Source organism: Diadema antillarum, unplaced genomic scaffold (genome assembly GCF_040938485.1).
Source record: "Diadema antillarum isolate AM-2024a unplaced genomic scaffold, OU_Dant_1.0 seq00001137_RagTag, whole genome shotgun sequence".
Lineage (NCBI taxonomy): Eukaryota > Metazoa > Echinodermata > Echinoidea > Diadematoida > Diadematidae > Diadema > Diadema antillarum.
In genome coordinates this window covers 1,083,119-1,100,361 of record NW_027271949.1, presented here as the reverse complement: position 1 = coordinate 1,100,361, position 17,243 = coordinate 1,083,119, and the positions used below count along the sequence as shown (strand labels likewise).

General features: G+C 39.1%; 1 protein-coding gene across 2 annotated transcripts in view; it reads left to right on the top strand.

Moving 5' to 3' along the window:
• The window catches only part of LOC139744121 (general transcription factor IIF subunit 1-like), a 76,214-nt gene that overhangs the window by 58,384 nt on the left and 587 nt on the right, over positions 1-17,243 (top strand). The window contains exons 10-12 of one of the 2 annotated variants that reach the window (XM_071654578.1): positions 7,254-7,336; positions 13,804-13,933; positions 16,464-16,569. In XM_071654578.1, the coding sequence (XP_071510679.1) occupies positions 7,254-7,336; positions 13,804-13,933; positions 16,464-16,569 (319 nt within the window). Of the gene's footprint in view, positions 1-7,250; positions 7,337-13,803; positions 13,934-16,463; positions 16,570-17,243 lie in introns of both variants that reach the window. The other variant, XM_071654576.1, reaches the window with a different exon arrangement.

The window sequence follows — 17,243 nt, the reverse complement described above, 5'->3', positions numbered from 1 at the left end:
AAATTTTGCTGTAACTTGAGAATGCTTCAATATTTTCTTCCCAAATGTGGTACACTTATGCAGAAGGACATGCTTATTGAGCTTTTTGACATTATGGGCTTTAGTTTTTAAGTTATTGACAGCTGAATCCTGATTGGATAATACTGGTTTCCATGGCAGCAGAAAACATTTTTGAAAAATAATCAATATTTTTTTTATTGCATCTATCTACCAAAAAAAATGAAAAAAATACCAAAGTTTGCAGCAGTAGGAGGCATTTTGGGGGTTACCAATCAATTGGAAGGCATCTGGTTACCATGGTAATCATGCACAATATTATACCTTACAATGTATCCCATTGTATTGCTGACATCTCTAGCAACATGTACATATATAGTTTTATGGAGTTTTGATAAATTCTTCATGAAATGAATGCAAAAACTGTGATTGTTTTGTCATTTTCAGTGCCCCCTTAAAACAATAGCCACAAGCGTCACCGACCCCATGGCATGAAAAGTTAGTTTGCAGGCAAAATCCCTTGTTTGTCGAAGAAAAAGTCAGCTTGCACCAAGACTACTACATGCACCACTGGCACAGATGCCTGCAGCAGTGCCAGTGGTGCGTGTAGTAGTCTTGGCCCGCGCAGACTCTTTTACGAGCAAGAAGGTCTTGTCGCAACTAAAATGGCCTGTAAAATTTTATTAATACCACAATTTGGAACCACATACTACCTAGGGGTGTTCCAGAGGGTCCAACCAAACACCCCATGCAGTCAAACCTTTTCTGCGGGGTGGGTTGAACGAAGTCATTTTTTCTGGGTCCCTGCGCCTTGGCTATAACTAGGATTTGCGTGCGCACCTCCAGGCAACTACAGGCAAAATACGTCCTAGGAACTGTCATGTGCGGGCCATCTGCGAGGACCTCCAGGTAGCAAAAATTGTCCCCCACAAGTCACAAGCCAGGCTTGCCCAGAAAGGTGTGACAGGCCCTTGAGCATGCTCAAAATCTCTGCCGTGTGAGACATGGGGATTTCCTGCAGAGGTCCATGCAGAACAACAGTAGGAAGTTTGTAGTGGCAGCACCTCACAGGCAACTCCCATGCAGGTAACACGCAGTTGTAAGGCAGGTACTTCACAGTGCCCGCATGTCACCCATTACTAGAACGTAAGTAGAACATAAGTAGCATGTTTCTAGCAGGTAAGATGCACATGAAACTTGCCCAAAGCCTTGTCTGCCCGCAGAAAATTATCCTGCATGCTGGAAATCCCTACACACAACAGAAAAGTGTGACAGGGCCTTAAATAATTACAGTCATTTCATCAAAAAGCACTACCAGTATTTTCGATGTTCATTTCATATATTAAACATGATTCAATGGGGCGTATGGAGCAAATGCGTGCAACTTTTTCATATGTGCCAATTCAGACAGTAGCTACAGCAATTCAGGCTGAAGCTGCATGAATTGAACACAAGATCTTGATCCTTTCGATGTGCGTTAATGAGTATAAAACCAACTCAAAACCAGTACAAAGGTTCATGTTCACTCGTATGCTATGACTTAATTCTGTCCTCTGCACTTTTTAGTTCACCTGAGCCTAAGACTCAAGTGAGCTATTGCAATCACTTGTCGTCCGGCGAGCGTTTATACAAATGATGCACAGGATAGAGTGCGTTAGTGTAGGCGTATAGTGCACTCGAGGGTATTTACAATTGTGAAACATGCACGAGGCGAAGCCGAGTGCATGTTGCACTACATTGTAAATACCCGAGAGTGAGCTACGCCTCCACTAACGCCACGAAATAATCCTGTTCATCATTTGTTTTATAAAATGGGTCGAAAATTCGAAAACTATATATAGCAGCATTTTTCAGCGTTTTTCACGTACCTTTGTGGGTCAAGACATCCGAAGATGTTCGTCCCAAACATTTACGCACGTCGCACTCGAAAATCCCGCACATACAGTATAAGTATGATGGGGGTTGGGTTTCCGGACACTTAAGTTCCCGCATGAAAACTTACTTATTTTACATAGAATATGCACCCTTTACCTTAAAGACTTGATATAGACTCCTCATACAGGCCTACTAGACAACATACTCTGAAAACGGCGTGAGAATTAACCTGCTAAATCGTTGGATTTGCCCTTCAAAGTGACTCCATGTAGGCTACGCGTCCGGTCCCACAACGCTTGGTCTACTGTACTGTACAAAGTGTACGTAAGTAGAGTATAGGTACGCCACACATGTTATGCATGCACAAGGGAAGAAAGGCCGGCCGGCCGGCCGGCAGCCCGCCCAAACTAGAAGTTGTTTACAGGATTGACAGCGCGTATGCATGCAATTCAAAGGAGCCGCCGCGCGCACAGACGATCGGCAATAGGATTTAACACGCAGTGCAATGGGACTAGAATAAAGGAAGCACACGTAACTCATTTCAGCGCTTCCTATTGGCTACATTCTTGAACCCATTTTATAAAACTTTATATTACATTTTCATCTTCTTCCAAAGAACCCCATGGCTGATTTTCCATTTCCCTTGGGGGATAGGATCTCAATTTGTTGAAATGGGCATTATGGCCCCACCTGTGGGGCCACCAGGGGGCCAAAGCCCCCCCAAATGAAGGAATCTTTAAAAATCTTTTTCTCTCGAACCAGAAGTGATAGAGGTAAGTTAATACCATGAGGTAGTATATTGATGACTGTAGTTTCAAGTTTGTTCATGGTGGAATCAGGTGTGCCCCCCTTGGGACCCAGGGGAGGGGGTAGGGAGGGGTCCTAATGGGGCCTAAATTGTACATTTTCATCTTCTTGAAAACACCATGATGAATTTTCACCAAACTTAGCAGCTAGCTTCCCTAAGGTGATAGGCTTGTAATTTCTTGAAATGGGTATCATGCCCCTCCTAGAGGGGCCCAACCTAGCCCCCCCCCCCCCCCCCCCCCCCGAATCAGAACCAGAAGTGATTGAGCTATTAAAGTTAATACAATGAGTCAGTATATTGATGACTGTTGTTTCAAGTTTGTTCATGGCAAACTCAGCCCCCCTTGGCACCCAGGGAAGTGGGGTGGGATGGGTCCAAATGGGACCCCTCGATGAATGTGCCACCAAACTTGGCAGGTAGCATTCCAGGGGGTTAACATCTCAATTTGTTCAACTGGGCACCATACTCCCCTTGGGAGCCCTGAGTGTGTACATTGATGATGTGATGGAATATGCAAATGGACGCCATGCCCCCAGCTTTCAAAGCTGCCTCTGCCTCAAGAGTCCAATGTTCTCAGGTAAGAGTCTGCAAGAATGCATGGAAGGTGAACTTGCGATACTCAGATGAGCGCTAGACCTCCAGGTCTCTTGTTAGTTATTAAACAAGTATTATTGCTGATGAATGATGTGATTGATGATGATCACAAGTATCCGAGTGAAGAATTAAGATAAATAGGCCCTACGTGAATTCCCTCACACTCTTACTTGTCATGATGGTTGTGACCGTGAGAAAAATATTACATGGAACATATATCAATTAGTGCAGTCCAATGATTTAGCATCACAACTCTTCTGTACAAACTGAAACAAAACAAAAACACTACATAAAAGATATTGCTACTGTAGGATGTAATTTAATGGTCAATCCAAACATAAAAAAGACATTGCATAATGAAAATTCATCAGGAAATCAGAAAAAACAAATCAATTTCTGTGGATGTCAATTTTTGCCTAAGTCAAAGTGTTTTCATCAGTCCCAATAGATTTGACGTAGGCAAGGTTTACTGTATTAGAAAAAAAAAGTAAAGATTTATTGGGTTGACCGATATCAACTATTTTGAGTTGTCATGTTAAATTGGAGCATGCAACTTCTTGTTGGTGTTGTGATGCATGGTCACATGTGATCATCCTCAATCTGAAAACTTTCTACTCAATTGTGTTCGTGACTTTTTCTTTGATCATTTGGGGGTTTGATTTGTTGTTATTGTTTCAGTAATACCTTTTTTTCGTGGTTTTAATGCCTCCGCCACGAAGTGATGCCGGAGGCATTATGTTTTCGGGTTGTCCGTCCTTCCGTCCGTCCTTCCGTCCGTCCTTCCATCCGTCCGTAATGAATTTTGTGGACAGCATAACTAAAAAACCGTTTAAGGTATCCTAATGAGACTTGGTATGTATATGCATGAGTGGGCGAAGTTGTGCCTATCAACTTTTGGGCGCACATGCTTAAGGTCAAAGGTCAAAAGGTCAAGGTCAAATACTCAAAATTTCACTATTTCCCCCATATCTATGCAATGCCTGGAGGTTTTTTCTTGAAACTTGGTGTATACATGTAATACCAAATAAAGATTCTCCTGAGAGAGTTTCGAGTCATGAGGTCAAAGGTCGAAGGTCAGGTCAAGTGAAAATGTTAAAATTTCACTTTTTTCTCGATATCTTGAAAATGGTTCAAGCTATCTTCATGGAACTTAGTCCATATGCATTCACTGACTAGCAGTTATTGTCTAGGGAATGTGAGGGTCATGGGTCAAAGGTCAGGGTCAACTCATAATTTCACTTTTTTCCTCATATTCAAATGCAATACTTGCCGTATTTTTCTTGAAACTTGATATATACCTGTATAACCCAATAGAGATTCTCTGGGAAGTTTCTATCCCAAAGGTCAAGTGAAAGCTTTTAATTTCATTTCTTTGTTCATATCTCAAAAGTTACTCGAGGTATTATCATGAAACTTAGTACATATATCTATACAGATGCATGTTCTACCTGACAGTGATTCTGTTGGGAATTTTAGGGTCATAGGGTCAAAGGTCCAGGGTCAAAGGACAAGTTAAAATGCAAAAATTTTACCATTTGATAGTAAAATGACACTTGTTCTCCATACCTTGAAAGTTAATAAATGCATAGACTTATTAAAAAAAAAGTCAAAAGTTAAAGTATGGTGAATGAGAAAAAAAGGACGATATTCATAAAAAAGGTGATTTATGCATTTCTGGAAAGCTTGAGTCTCTAGGAATACGAACAATTAACTTTCAGAAGGTAAAAACGTCTCCAGAACGATGGAGAGATGGTGTTTTGAGACCGTTTTTAGACCACCTGAACCCGATCTGACGGCGAAATTTTGGTGACCAAAATTATGACATCACGAAATGTGCGCTGTGCTACCACTCCATCCACGCAGTGGGCTCCGTCTATGGAGGGCCGTTGCGGACGTGGTTCGTTAGGGGCATACGTATGGAGAGGCAGTGTGCCCATTTCCATGTATGCCCCAAACGAGTTGTGTCCGCAGCGGCCTTCCATATCCGTCGCCTCTCCCTCGCTTCTTCTACCACCCCGACTTTGCCACTGTCACTATCAGTGTCATTGTCACTGTCATCACTCAATTCACTCTCGATGTCAAACTCAAAGTCTTTCCGTACAATATAAGGTAAGAATTGGACGTTTTAATGTCTCAGCCGAGAAAGCAGAGGCGACTAAAGACAGGCCAGATATTGCATCCGCTCACCAAGAAATACGTGCTTTATGAATGGCGGCCTTGATGTCCCGCTGCACTCGTAAAGGGTTTTGTTCATTTCGTGACGTCATATTTTAGGGCTTGAAAAAGACGGCTGTTCCGGAGCGAAAATCGGTGAAGTAAATCAGTCAGTTTTAACTCGCGATTTCTCAGTGGCGCTATTATCTTTTAATAAGTCACATCAAAAATCTGTTTTAGGAGACATTTCCCTCTGCTTTGATACCTTCTTTTATATGATTTTCTTGATTTTAATGTCTCGTTCACCATACTTTAAAGGACAAGTCCACCTTCATATACATAAGGATTGAGAGAATGCAGCAATATTAGTAGAACACATCAGTGAAAGTTTGAGGAAAATTGGACAATCCGTTCAAAAGTTACGAATATTTTAAGTATCTGCACAGTCACTGCTGGAAGAGAAGACTACTACAGTGTATGATGTCACATGCGTACAACTATATAAGGAAAATAAAAAGAGAATTTGACAAAACTTTACTTTTTGAATGAAGTGCACATTTCTTCGACTTGCTACTGACTATGATTAAGGGTAATATTATTCCCCCTGCCTTCTGAAAGAGAGAAGTCAAGTGTTCTTTTGTTATGCGAGAAAAATGGAAATATGTTGAATTTTCTTTATTCTTTCTTTATATCGTTGTACTCATGTGACATCACAAGCTATAGTAGTCTTTTCATCCAGCCGTGACTGAGCAGAAACTTCACAAATTCATAACTTTTTAACGGATTGTCCGATTCTGCTCAAACTCTCACTGATGTGTTCTACTAATGTTGCTGCATTCACTCAACCCACATGTCTATGAAGGTGAACTTGTCCTTTAAAGTCAAGGTTGATTTCTATCCTACTGAATTCATATCATGAGTGTGCTTTCAAACTGAACTGCTTTCAGGTTGTAGCGTCATAGTTCGTGTTGACTTACGTAAAGATCCCGATACCATAAATTGAAATTTAACTCGTGCAGAACTAAATATTATCTGTTAAAGTTGCAGTCAAAAAGAATATATATATATATATATATATATGTATATATATATATATATATATATATATATATATATATATATATATTGTTTGCTCCACGTATTGGCAGTACTAGAAATAGCAATAATAATGTCACAATTGACACATGTACTCACGTGACATCACAAGCTATAGTAGTCTTTTCATCCAGCCGTGACTGAGCAGAAACTTCAAAAATTCATAACTTTTTAACGGATTGTCCGATTTTGCTCAAACTCTCACTGATGTGTTCTACTAATATTGCTGCATTCACTCAACCCACATGTCTATGAAGGTGAATTTGTCCTTTAAGTAAAAATTCTCCAATCCCCAAATACCTTGGCTCTTCTTAGGCAGTATAGCCATACATCCAATTAAATCTAGTTCAAGGAAAGTGAACATTCAACACATTTGTGACAAACCTGTCATTTTGATATTTTGCCAATTATGTGAAACTCATGACACATTGTCAAGACATTGTAGTATAGACTTAAAATAGTTACGAGAACCATGTTAAGGCGGAGGCATACCAGTCACCATAGCGACATTTCTAGTTTATTCGTTTCACTGCACTCTGGGTCCATTTTGTAGAACTACAACACTCCATATATCAGGTGACTTCATGTTTCTATCTATATATAAAGTAATCTTTTGCTTTTCAGTACCTGGGTATTGATGCCTTTTGTTGATGCTCCTCCCAAACCTGCATGTGATTAACAAATGAGATTTTTTTTTTTTTTTTTTTTTTGCTACTGTTTATTCCAGCAGACAGCAACTCAGACAGCTCTGGCTCTGAAAGTGACATTGATGAGAAGAACATCCAGTCTGCAATGCTTCTCCAGGTGCGATCAGTAAGTGTTTACACAACTCTGGACCAGTATTAACCCTATTAAGCCCAAGCTATTTTGACCCCTCGCAGGCCCAAGGGGGGGCACATTGTGCCCCCCCCCCCTATATAACTTTTTTATCATTTGATGTATCATCGTCATATTTGGCACGTGGGTAGAGTAACTCATACTCTACATGACCGTACATTTGAATTTTCACAAGGTCACCCATGGAGGGCGCTATTTACAAAAATATAAAGAAATACATAGGAAATCTGCTAAAAACATGATTTTTCGGTATAATTTCCTTATCCCCATTATATATGTCTTCTCATAGACCAATCATATTCATATTTGCCACAAATGATAAGCAAGTGGAATTTTATTATTTGTTATGTTTGAAATTTCTCAAGGTCACCACATGGGGGCGCTATTCATATCAACATAGTGATACATTATGAGACCTGAGATGAAATGTTTGGGATGGGTACATGTATAGTTATGAAATTTCATATTTGCATAATAGTGGAATTTTGAGATTGCAAATTGATAATATGATAAACTAATGATATTAGGGGCATAACTTGGGTGAAGGAATCAAAATAACTCAAGATATAAGGGCAATCTGTAGAAAATATTATTGTTTTCAATTATCTCTAATATATCTATTGTTTTATGCCTTTGTCACATAAAAACAAAGGAAATAATAAGAAAAACTTTCCAGGACCATAATTACTTCAAATTTTGCTTCTTCAACAAATTTCAGCCAAGAAACACCCATTTCATACACTGTAATGCTGTTAAATGAAATGGGAACAGAAAAAAGATGCAAAATCTGACTGACATGGTTGTCAGTTTATGGTTGCCATGGCAACCAGCAACATCAAATATAGCTAAATTATATATCAAAATGTTCGCAATAAGATATTAGGAAAAGTCACCAAATTTGGTTGAAATTGGATTAAGGACGAAGGAGTGGCAAAGGAAAATCTGGTAGGGGGGGCACAATGTGCCCCCCCCCCCCCTTGGGCTTTATAGGGTTAAACTGCTATATAGCTGTCTCAAGGGAGATATTCCCATTTCTTTTTTTTTAACCTAAAAGCTTGACCAGTATGATGAAATGAATGAAATTTCATTTATTGTGAGTTTATCCCATTATACAGAGCAGTAGTATAAAAGATGACTGGATTGCTTGGTACCAACAATTATCAGCAAACCAGTAATTATGTGGAATTGTGAAGGTTATAATGATATCCAAGCAAAGTCCATAGTGCGTTTCACACAATATTTCTATACCCTCAATTCTGTTGAGCACTGACAAGTGATCACAACATTGATAAGCATCACTTCATAATATTGTGTCTCTTTGTCTGATCCTGAAATCCTATGCCTCTACCCAAAGGATACCTGATGCATTTAATTCATCTGAGCCCAAAGGTTCAGTGTTCATCATGCACCTTGCGTCATCTGTTGTGCGTAAACTTTTTTTTACATTTTCAGTTTCTTTTTGATAACCACAAACTTGGCAGGTAGCATTCATAGGGTGTCAGGATATTCATTCATACAAATGGGCTACACTGTATATGCCCCCTTCCCCCTTTGGGTTGTATATTGACTCCTGGGGGACATTTCAAGAAGCAGTTTGGTCGGATATTTCTCTGACAAACTGTTACAAGCTACTGAAATCCTTGCGTCTGATCGGCTGAGAGCAAATTTGTCCAATAACTTTGTCAGACAAAATGCTTCATGAAATGCCCCCCTGGAAAAAGTCCTTAATTTGGGTGCCCAAATGTCCTCGGATGAAGGAATCTTTTAAAAATCTTCAGCAGAACTGGGAGTGATAGAGCTTAATAAGTGCTATGATGAAGTACTGTTCAGTGGTGACTGCGTTTTTAAGTTTGTTCAGGATGGATGGGGGGGGGGGGGCAATTTTCACATTTTTCATTTCCTTGAAAATGCATGGTCAAATTTTTACCAAGCTTGGCAGGTACCTTGCTAGGATGGTAGAATACATGTATTTGTACAAATGGGCACCATTCCCCACTTTTGTGCCCCCATTCAGACTTTAACCCCCAAATTAGAGAATTTTATCTTCTTTAAAACCAGAAATACTCCGAGTTAATACAATACACAATACCAAAGTGTTTTGGGTTTTCTTTTAGGATTTTTTTTCCAGGATTATTTTGACAAATCCAGGGGTGGCCTCCTTGAGGCCAGGACCAAGCTGAGGGCCATTTTCACATCTGTTTAATTAAACAAAAACAAAAAAATATGTCAAGATTGTCACCAAACTTGGCAGATATTAATCCCAGTGTGATAGAGTAAATGGACATCATGCCCTCCTGGAGATCCCCAAAGCTCCCCAAGTTTGCTGCGATTTCTTGGTTAATATGTAGTCTAAAAGGATGGAAGGTGAACTTGGGGAAAGTCAGGTGAGCATGAGACCTCCTGGTCTCATGTTGAATTATCCTTTGTTCCTTTATCCCACAGTCCAATCCACTTTTTTTTATTTATAACGATACAAGGAAAAAGAAAATCCAGAGGACTTGGCACAGGATTGTTAGGAAATATAGATGTGTTGATGATATTTTGGCCAAGCCCTGATTTTTTTTATTTTTTTATTTTTTATTTTCTGGTTTTGTTTTGTTTTTTGTCTCATCTGAGGATTTATTCAGGATTCCATTCAAAATGCACAATGAAAGCCATATACTCGCACTGATATACGTAACATAATATGAGAGCGATACAAACACAATGAAGCACTATAGGTTCAACAGTTCTGTTGATAATGTTTGTTCATGTTTGTTCCTAGCGTTCTATATTTTTCGTGATATTTTATTTCTATTGTTCTAATTTCTTCATACAAATGTAAATACACATTTTAAAGAGCAGCTTCTTTTATCATGACTGGTTGTGCTTCTTTTTGAAATTATCTTATAAATACTCCAAAATGCTCTTGTCAAAAGCAGACTTTGGTGGCTTCTGCACTCTATTTTCAACAAATATAAAGTGCTTTAAAAATAGTATTTGTTGTTAGTGCCAGTTTCTTGTAAGAAACTCCTTAAGGCCGTGTCACACCTTTCCGGGCAAGCTACGCGGGCTTGCGGCGAGGAGGTATTTTCCAGCACGCAGGAGATTTTCCGCGGGAGGATAAGAATGTTTGCAAATTTCGCACTTGTTTCTTACCTACAAGACTCGTGCTACTTAGCTTCTACTTGCGTGCATTCCGTGTGACCTGCGTGAGAGCTTTGAAACCGATCCGTTTTCTGTTATGAGCGACTTATGGGTACTGAGAAGTACTGAGAAGTTGCCTGCGAGGTGCTGCTGGTAAGGGTCTCCTACTGGTGTTCTGCGTGTACCTCTGCGAGGGAAACAAGTTTTGAGCATGCTCAAGGCCTGGTCATACTGTATCTGGGGAAGTTTTCCGTGGGACTTTGCCATTCCTTCAGACGAATTCCTTCACTGAGTTGTCAGCCCCCACGCGACTGGTACAGAGGTCACACAGTATACCCGCAAGCAGAAACAAATTTGCTACCCTGAGCTCTCCGCAGTTGGTCCGCACCTGACAGTACCTAGCGCGTATCTCACCTGTAGTTGAACGGAGGTGTGCACGCAAGTCCGATTTAACCACAGCCAAGTTTTGAGCATGACCAAAACTTTTTCCGGGTGAGTCGCTGGGATGCCCGGAGAGGTCGACGCAGAACGCCAGTAGGAGGTCCTTTAATAGCGGCAGCACTTTGCAGGCAACCCCCACACAGGTGTACTTCGCAGTCCCGTATGCAGCCAAGATAATGACATTCCGTGGGACTTTGCCATTCCTTCAGAGGAATTCCTTCACTGAGTTGTCAGCCCCCACGCGACTGGTACACAGGTCACACAGTATACCCGCAAGTAGAATTTAAGTAGAACACGTCCAGCAAGTAAGACACATGCACTGACTCGCCCAAATCCTTGTCCGCCCTCAGAAATTGTGCGGTATGCTGGAAAATCCCTTCACGCAACAAGCCCGCGTAGCTTGCCCGGAAAGGTGTGACAGCGACTTAACATGGTTGCGGGTAAAAAGATTTACGTGTGCACCTCCGGGTGACTATGGGTGAGATACGTGCTAGGTACCTTCATGTGTGGCTCATCCACGGGGACCTCCGGGTAGCAAAAATTGTTCTTTGCAAGTCGCACGCAAGGCTTGCCCGGAAAGGTGTGACAGGGCCTTTACATATGTAAGAAAATTTTCATTAAGTTTGCATTCAATAAAAGCATGAGTGATGTTCTCTCTAACATTGCAATTCGGGCACAAAGTAGAATCATCATAACTTAATCCCCTTTTGAATAAATAAGTTCTTACAGACAATTATACAACATTTTCAAATTGAATTATCATAATTTGTTTTCTTTTATGCATTGTAGATTATATCTGAATACACTGGCCCAATCAGCTTGAAAATTAAGCTTGTTCTCCCAACATAAAGAACATGTATTGGTTAACAAATGTTAAGAAGGTATCAAATTATACAATGCCCTGCTGCGTAAATCTATTTTTTCAGAAAACACTTCTGGACCAGTTGTTACGAATATTCAGATAAGCAAGTTGACGATGTCATGCATTCACAATTTCTTATTTATTTCGTATACAGAAATGAAAAAAATCTCATATTTCAGCTTTCTAAATATAAAACTTGTCTTAAAAATGCCCAAAATGAAAAAGAACAAATGTTAACTCTGAGATATCTTGGTTTAGGAATTCAGAAAAATGTAAATTTTTCTGAATTCTACAAGCAGAGTGTATTACTGGCAAAGAACGGTGTTGATACTGCCAACATCCGTGTACCTGGTCAGTTTTGCAGGCGTGGAGCGAGATGTACAAGCAAATTTTGTGCATGGCGAGGGTCAGTTACTGCCTTTCTGCCTAGTTAGTTGAGAGTCGGCTGCGGCCAGGAAAATGACATTCTGTGGGACCTCTGCCAAATAGATAGCCTTCAGAGGAATTCATTCACTGATTGTCAGCCCCCATGCACCTGACATGCAGGTCACACAGAAAACCCACAAGTAGAACTTTTAGTAGCATGCATCCAGTAGGTAAGACGCATGCAAAACGCACCCAAATTCTTGTCCACTCTCAGAAATTGTCCTGTATGCTGGAAAATCCCCACACGCAAAAAGCCAGCATAGGTTTCCCGGAAAGGTGTGACAGAGCCTAAACATGGCTGCGGATGGACTGGATTTGTGTATGCACCTCCAGGCAACTACCGGTGAGATACGTGCTACTAGGTACTGTCATGTGTCCAGGTAGCAAAAAATGCTCTCCAGGAATCACATGCAAGGCTTGCCTGGAAAGGCGTGACAGGGCCTTAGAATATGCCTTTCCATTGATGGTTTCTAAGTTGGGCACTAGTAAAGTAGTGTTCTCTGTGCCACCTTTTCTTTCGATTAGTGTAATTCGACGGAATTTAACCTCTTCTTCAGAAGCAATGAATGTACTTATGATTTGTGTTGCTGTCTGCTGCTGTTAGATTGGTCCATTTTTTGACATCTGTAATACCTTCTCTGAATTTTTCCCGAATTCATCCGAAGTGCTTGCATTACAGCAGATATCATATGAATTTTCTCTTTGCTCTTGTTGCATTCCCCATTGTGATAGGAGCAAGTCTTACATTTTGTCCTTTCCAAGATTCTGGCATAAACACAGCATATTGATTTGTGCCAAATGGTAATTGTCTTGAATATTCACTTTAATGTATTTGTCATCTCAATGGTCTGTGTCTCTGTGCAAATGCTCGTCAGACGTTCAGTATCCACTTTTACATCTACTTATTGCTTGGTCCATGGCTCTTCAATATAATTACCAAATACAGACAAGCTACTGTATTTTTGTGGGATCATTGGGTGAACTGACATGTTATTATGCAGGAGGGGACACATCTCTATGTAAAAGGTCATGTGAGGTCAGTCTTCATACCTGCTGTTGCTAATCAAATGATGACACTACCTCAAACTCTCCAACCCCTCATATCATTGTAGTGATTTCGTTCTCTAAACTTGCATGACAGGCTACGCTTCTTTTTATCAACGATATAATTAATCACTGATAGTCTTTCACATTTACAAATAACACCCTTTGGTCTATTCATCTGTTCAATAGAAATTTTATGTAAAAGTGGATATTTTTTGTGTGACTAATTTTTTGCGCTCGGCCAGGTAAGATGAGTTTTGCGTTTTTTTAATTCCGCGGAATCAAGACATCAACGACTGGAACATGTGGCAAGTAAATATAATCATGTGCTTTTATTTTCGTGCTAGTTTCTGGTTTGCGCGAAATGCATGAAAATTTCCACTTTTACAATACTCTCTGAATTGACAATTTGAAACACAATCTGGCAGAGACCTTTGGGTTTTATTTTTTTTCAAAAGTTACACACCCTGCTTCTTTTTTTTATCGCAATGCCTTTACCATTTTGTTTGTTTAGTTGTTGTTTTGTTGTTGTTGTTTTTTACAGAAGAAGAACACCAAGAAGGCTTCTGTGCCTTGCAGTGGAGGTCAGAGTAAGTCTGAGATACCAAGTATTCCAGAAGCTTCATCTGCTGGCAGAGATGCTACTTTACCAGATGCAGGACAGAAGCTAGAAAGTAAGAATGTTATTCTCCACTAGTACATCCAGAAATTTTAGGTCATTGCTGACATTATGCATCTGCAGAGCAAGTAGCACTAGATGCTTATGTTTTACTGTTCATCTGTCTGTGTGTGTTAATGCTAAATCTTTCAAGAAATATCCCAACAGAACGTGATACCTTTATAGGGCAGGAGTACAACACACAAACAAACAAGATATAATGTTAATTGCCAAGAAGATCATGACACTATCAGTTATGTTGCAAAAATGCACAATGCTGCTTCACAAACTTCTATTTCAACACCATGGATCTTTGTCAAATATAGTTATACAAGACATCACTTTGTAGACAGAACATCCTCACCCCAGAATACAAATGTTTGCAAGAGGAGTTGTATTATTAAAGATGTGTTTATGACTGGGCAAGTCCGAGATGATGTCCCCTCAGATGCTCAAACTCATCTTGATCTAATTGAAAAATTATTGATATGCTGTAGCTAAAGAGTTGAATTATATGATTCCAACAAAGAAAATATTGAATTTTGCGAATTTATGCAAGAATACTGCCTTAATTTGTATCAAAAACAAACCTTACGTATGGGACAAATAAGATATATTCATCTAAATTCAGGTCAAATTCAAGCCATTTTTTACAGAGAGCTCCCTCAAAGTTGGCAAAAAAAGAGAAAAATATGTAAAGTTTAAGGTCAGTGTCACCTTTGCGCCACCTAGGAATGGCATCATTTTTTGTGTAATGATAGACATTTACATATTATCTTGGGTTACCAAAGAAATTTTTCCCCCAAATGTTCAATGACTAATTTACACCACCGAATATGATTGTAAACAGTGAAAATGCCTATGTAATATCACATATGTGAATTAGAAGACATTCCCATTTCCACACCTTCCAGATGAAAAGCCTTAGCCATGAGATATTTGCAATAGAGATTTGTAACATCACAAATGGAGAACGATATACAGAAAATATAAACAAAATTTCATTTTTCATAGAAAGTACACATTCCCCTCAATTTGTTACTAAACATACAGTTAACAACAAAATCATTCATACCCCTAAGAAATTATTAGTTTTGAGCAGATTTCTTACAAGTGAAGGATGGAGTGATGGTGATTCAGTGTTAACTTTTTACTCTTATTTATAAATTGACACTAATTCCAGTTTCACCTCATTTGCATAACAATAGAAATGTTGAGATATAACACCGAATCACCATCACTCTATCATTTACTTGTAAAAAATCTGCTAAAAACTAAAAATTCCCCAGGGGTATGAATAATTTTGTTGTTAACTGTATGTGTATGTTAAAGGTAATATTATTCCCTGTGTTTTCTAGGAGAGGTAAATCAAGGGCCTTTTCATGATGCTAGAAAAGTTAAAATATGTGGAATTTCTTTATGTTTTCTTTATATCAGTCTTCATACATGACATTACAAAAACTGTAGTAGACTTCTCATCCAGCAATGGCTTTGAACAGATTATTTGATTACTTTGAACTTTCCTTCAACTTTTGTTCAACTAATATTGCTGCATTCACTTAATCATCATGTGTACTGGGTTTCATTCCCCTTTAAAGAGGAATCAAGCACCAGTAATACACATGTGAATTGAGTGAATGCAGCAATATTAGTAGGACATATCAGTGAAAGTTTGAGGAAAATCAGACAATCCATTGAAAACATGAATTTATGAAGTTTTGGTGCAGTCATCGCTAATGGAGGCAAGTGCTGCAGCATGTGAAGACACATATGGAAAATAATGTAATACAGAGATAATTCTACAAAATTGTATTTTCCTAATAAAAAGTACACCTTCCCACGACTTACTAGGGAAAGAAGGGTAATATTCCCTGTCTTCTGTAAGAGGTAAAATCAAGTGCTCTTTCATTCAGCTAGAAAAGTTAAAAGTTGAATTTTCTATGTCCTTTTTCATACATGACGTCGCAAAGTGTTGTAGTCTTCTCATCCAGTGATGGTAGCACATAAACTTTTAAAGATTCGAAACTGTGGAATAGATTGCCCCACTTTCCTCAGACCTTTTCTGATGTCTTCTACTATTTAAATATCACAGCAAAATATTATGTACAGTATATGTTGAATTTTCTCTTTACTTTCTTTCTATATCCTTTTCTATACATGATGTCACAAAGTGTTGTAGTCTACTCATCCGGCAATGGCAGCACCTAAACTTTAAAATTTATAACTTTCGAACAGAACTTCTGCTAACATTATTACATTCCCCCAATTTATGTGATATTTGGGTGTCATTCGTCCTTTTAGGGAAAGAAGTTCAAAGGTTATCAAACTCAGAAAATTAACAATATCAGCATACTCACTGTCATTTCATGGTAACAGATGTAAGTCAACTTGTTTGCAAGTTAGCCTTTTCTCTAGTCCTGTTCATGTCAACGTGTGTGAGGTTTACTGTATTTTAAGTAGTGAACATACACATTTATTATTAAATGACTGAATTTTCAAATTACGCTCTTTATGTGCTTTTGTTTCTCCTTTGTGTTTGTGTCAAGGCTCTTCTATGAAGAAGCGCCCCATACCAGCAGATTCACCTGCTAACAAGAGGATACGCACAGAGAGCCCTGTCCAAGGAGGTTCATCAAATAGGACATCCTCAGGGTAAGATGTCAAAGATACTGGGAGATCAGATACATATCGTTGCTGGGGCGACAAGACCTCGTATCTACAAAATGTAAAATGTTCAGGAGAGCCAAAAAACATGGCGGCCAAAGCGCTGTGGCGAATGGGATAGCCTTTCCTTTGACATGCCATGGTGGCTTCATTTCTGGAGTACCGGGTAAGACAGTTTGGGATTTGGACAGGATATCACTTAACCCATTATTTGACCATTAATCCAAAAAAGTAATTTTCACCAAAATTGCAGATACAAGGTCTTGTCACCTCAGCGACAATATGTGTATAGCTTGTCCTATGAAACAAGTACCGTAAAGTAAAGCCAAGGTGCCGTAAGTTTACAAAGAGTGTGATCAGACATTCATATGATGATAAAATCTATGATGATAATGATAACCACGATAAAAGTAATGCTAGCAGTAATAATAGTGTGTTGTCTAGGAGGTATCTGTGGAGATTATTACAGTGTATTATTTTTTTGTTGTTCAGCAGAACTTGACCTAGTCTTGATAGTACTTGCACAAAATCATAGTGGTTTTGTTTTGAGTGTAATTTTGGTGGTGTTGTTGGGTTTTTGTGTTGTTGATTTTTTGCTGTTTGTTTCATGATTCACTGTTTCTTGATAGAGATTTTATCATTGTATCTACTCAAAAACAACT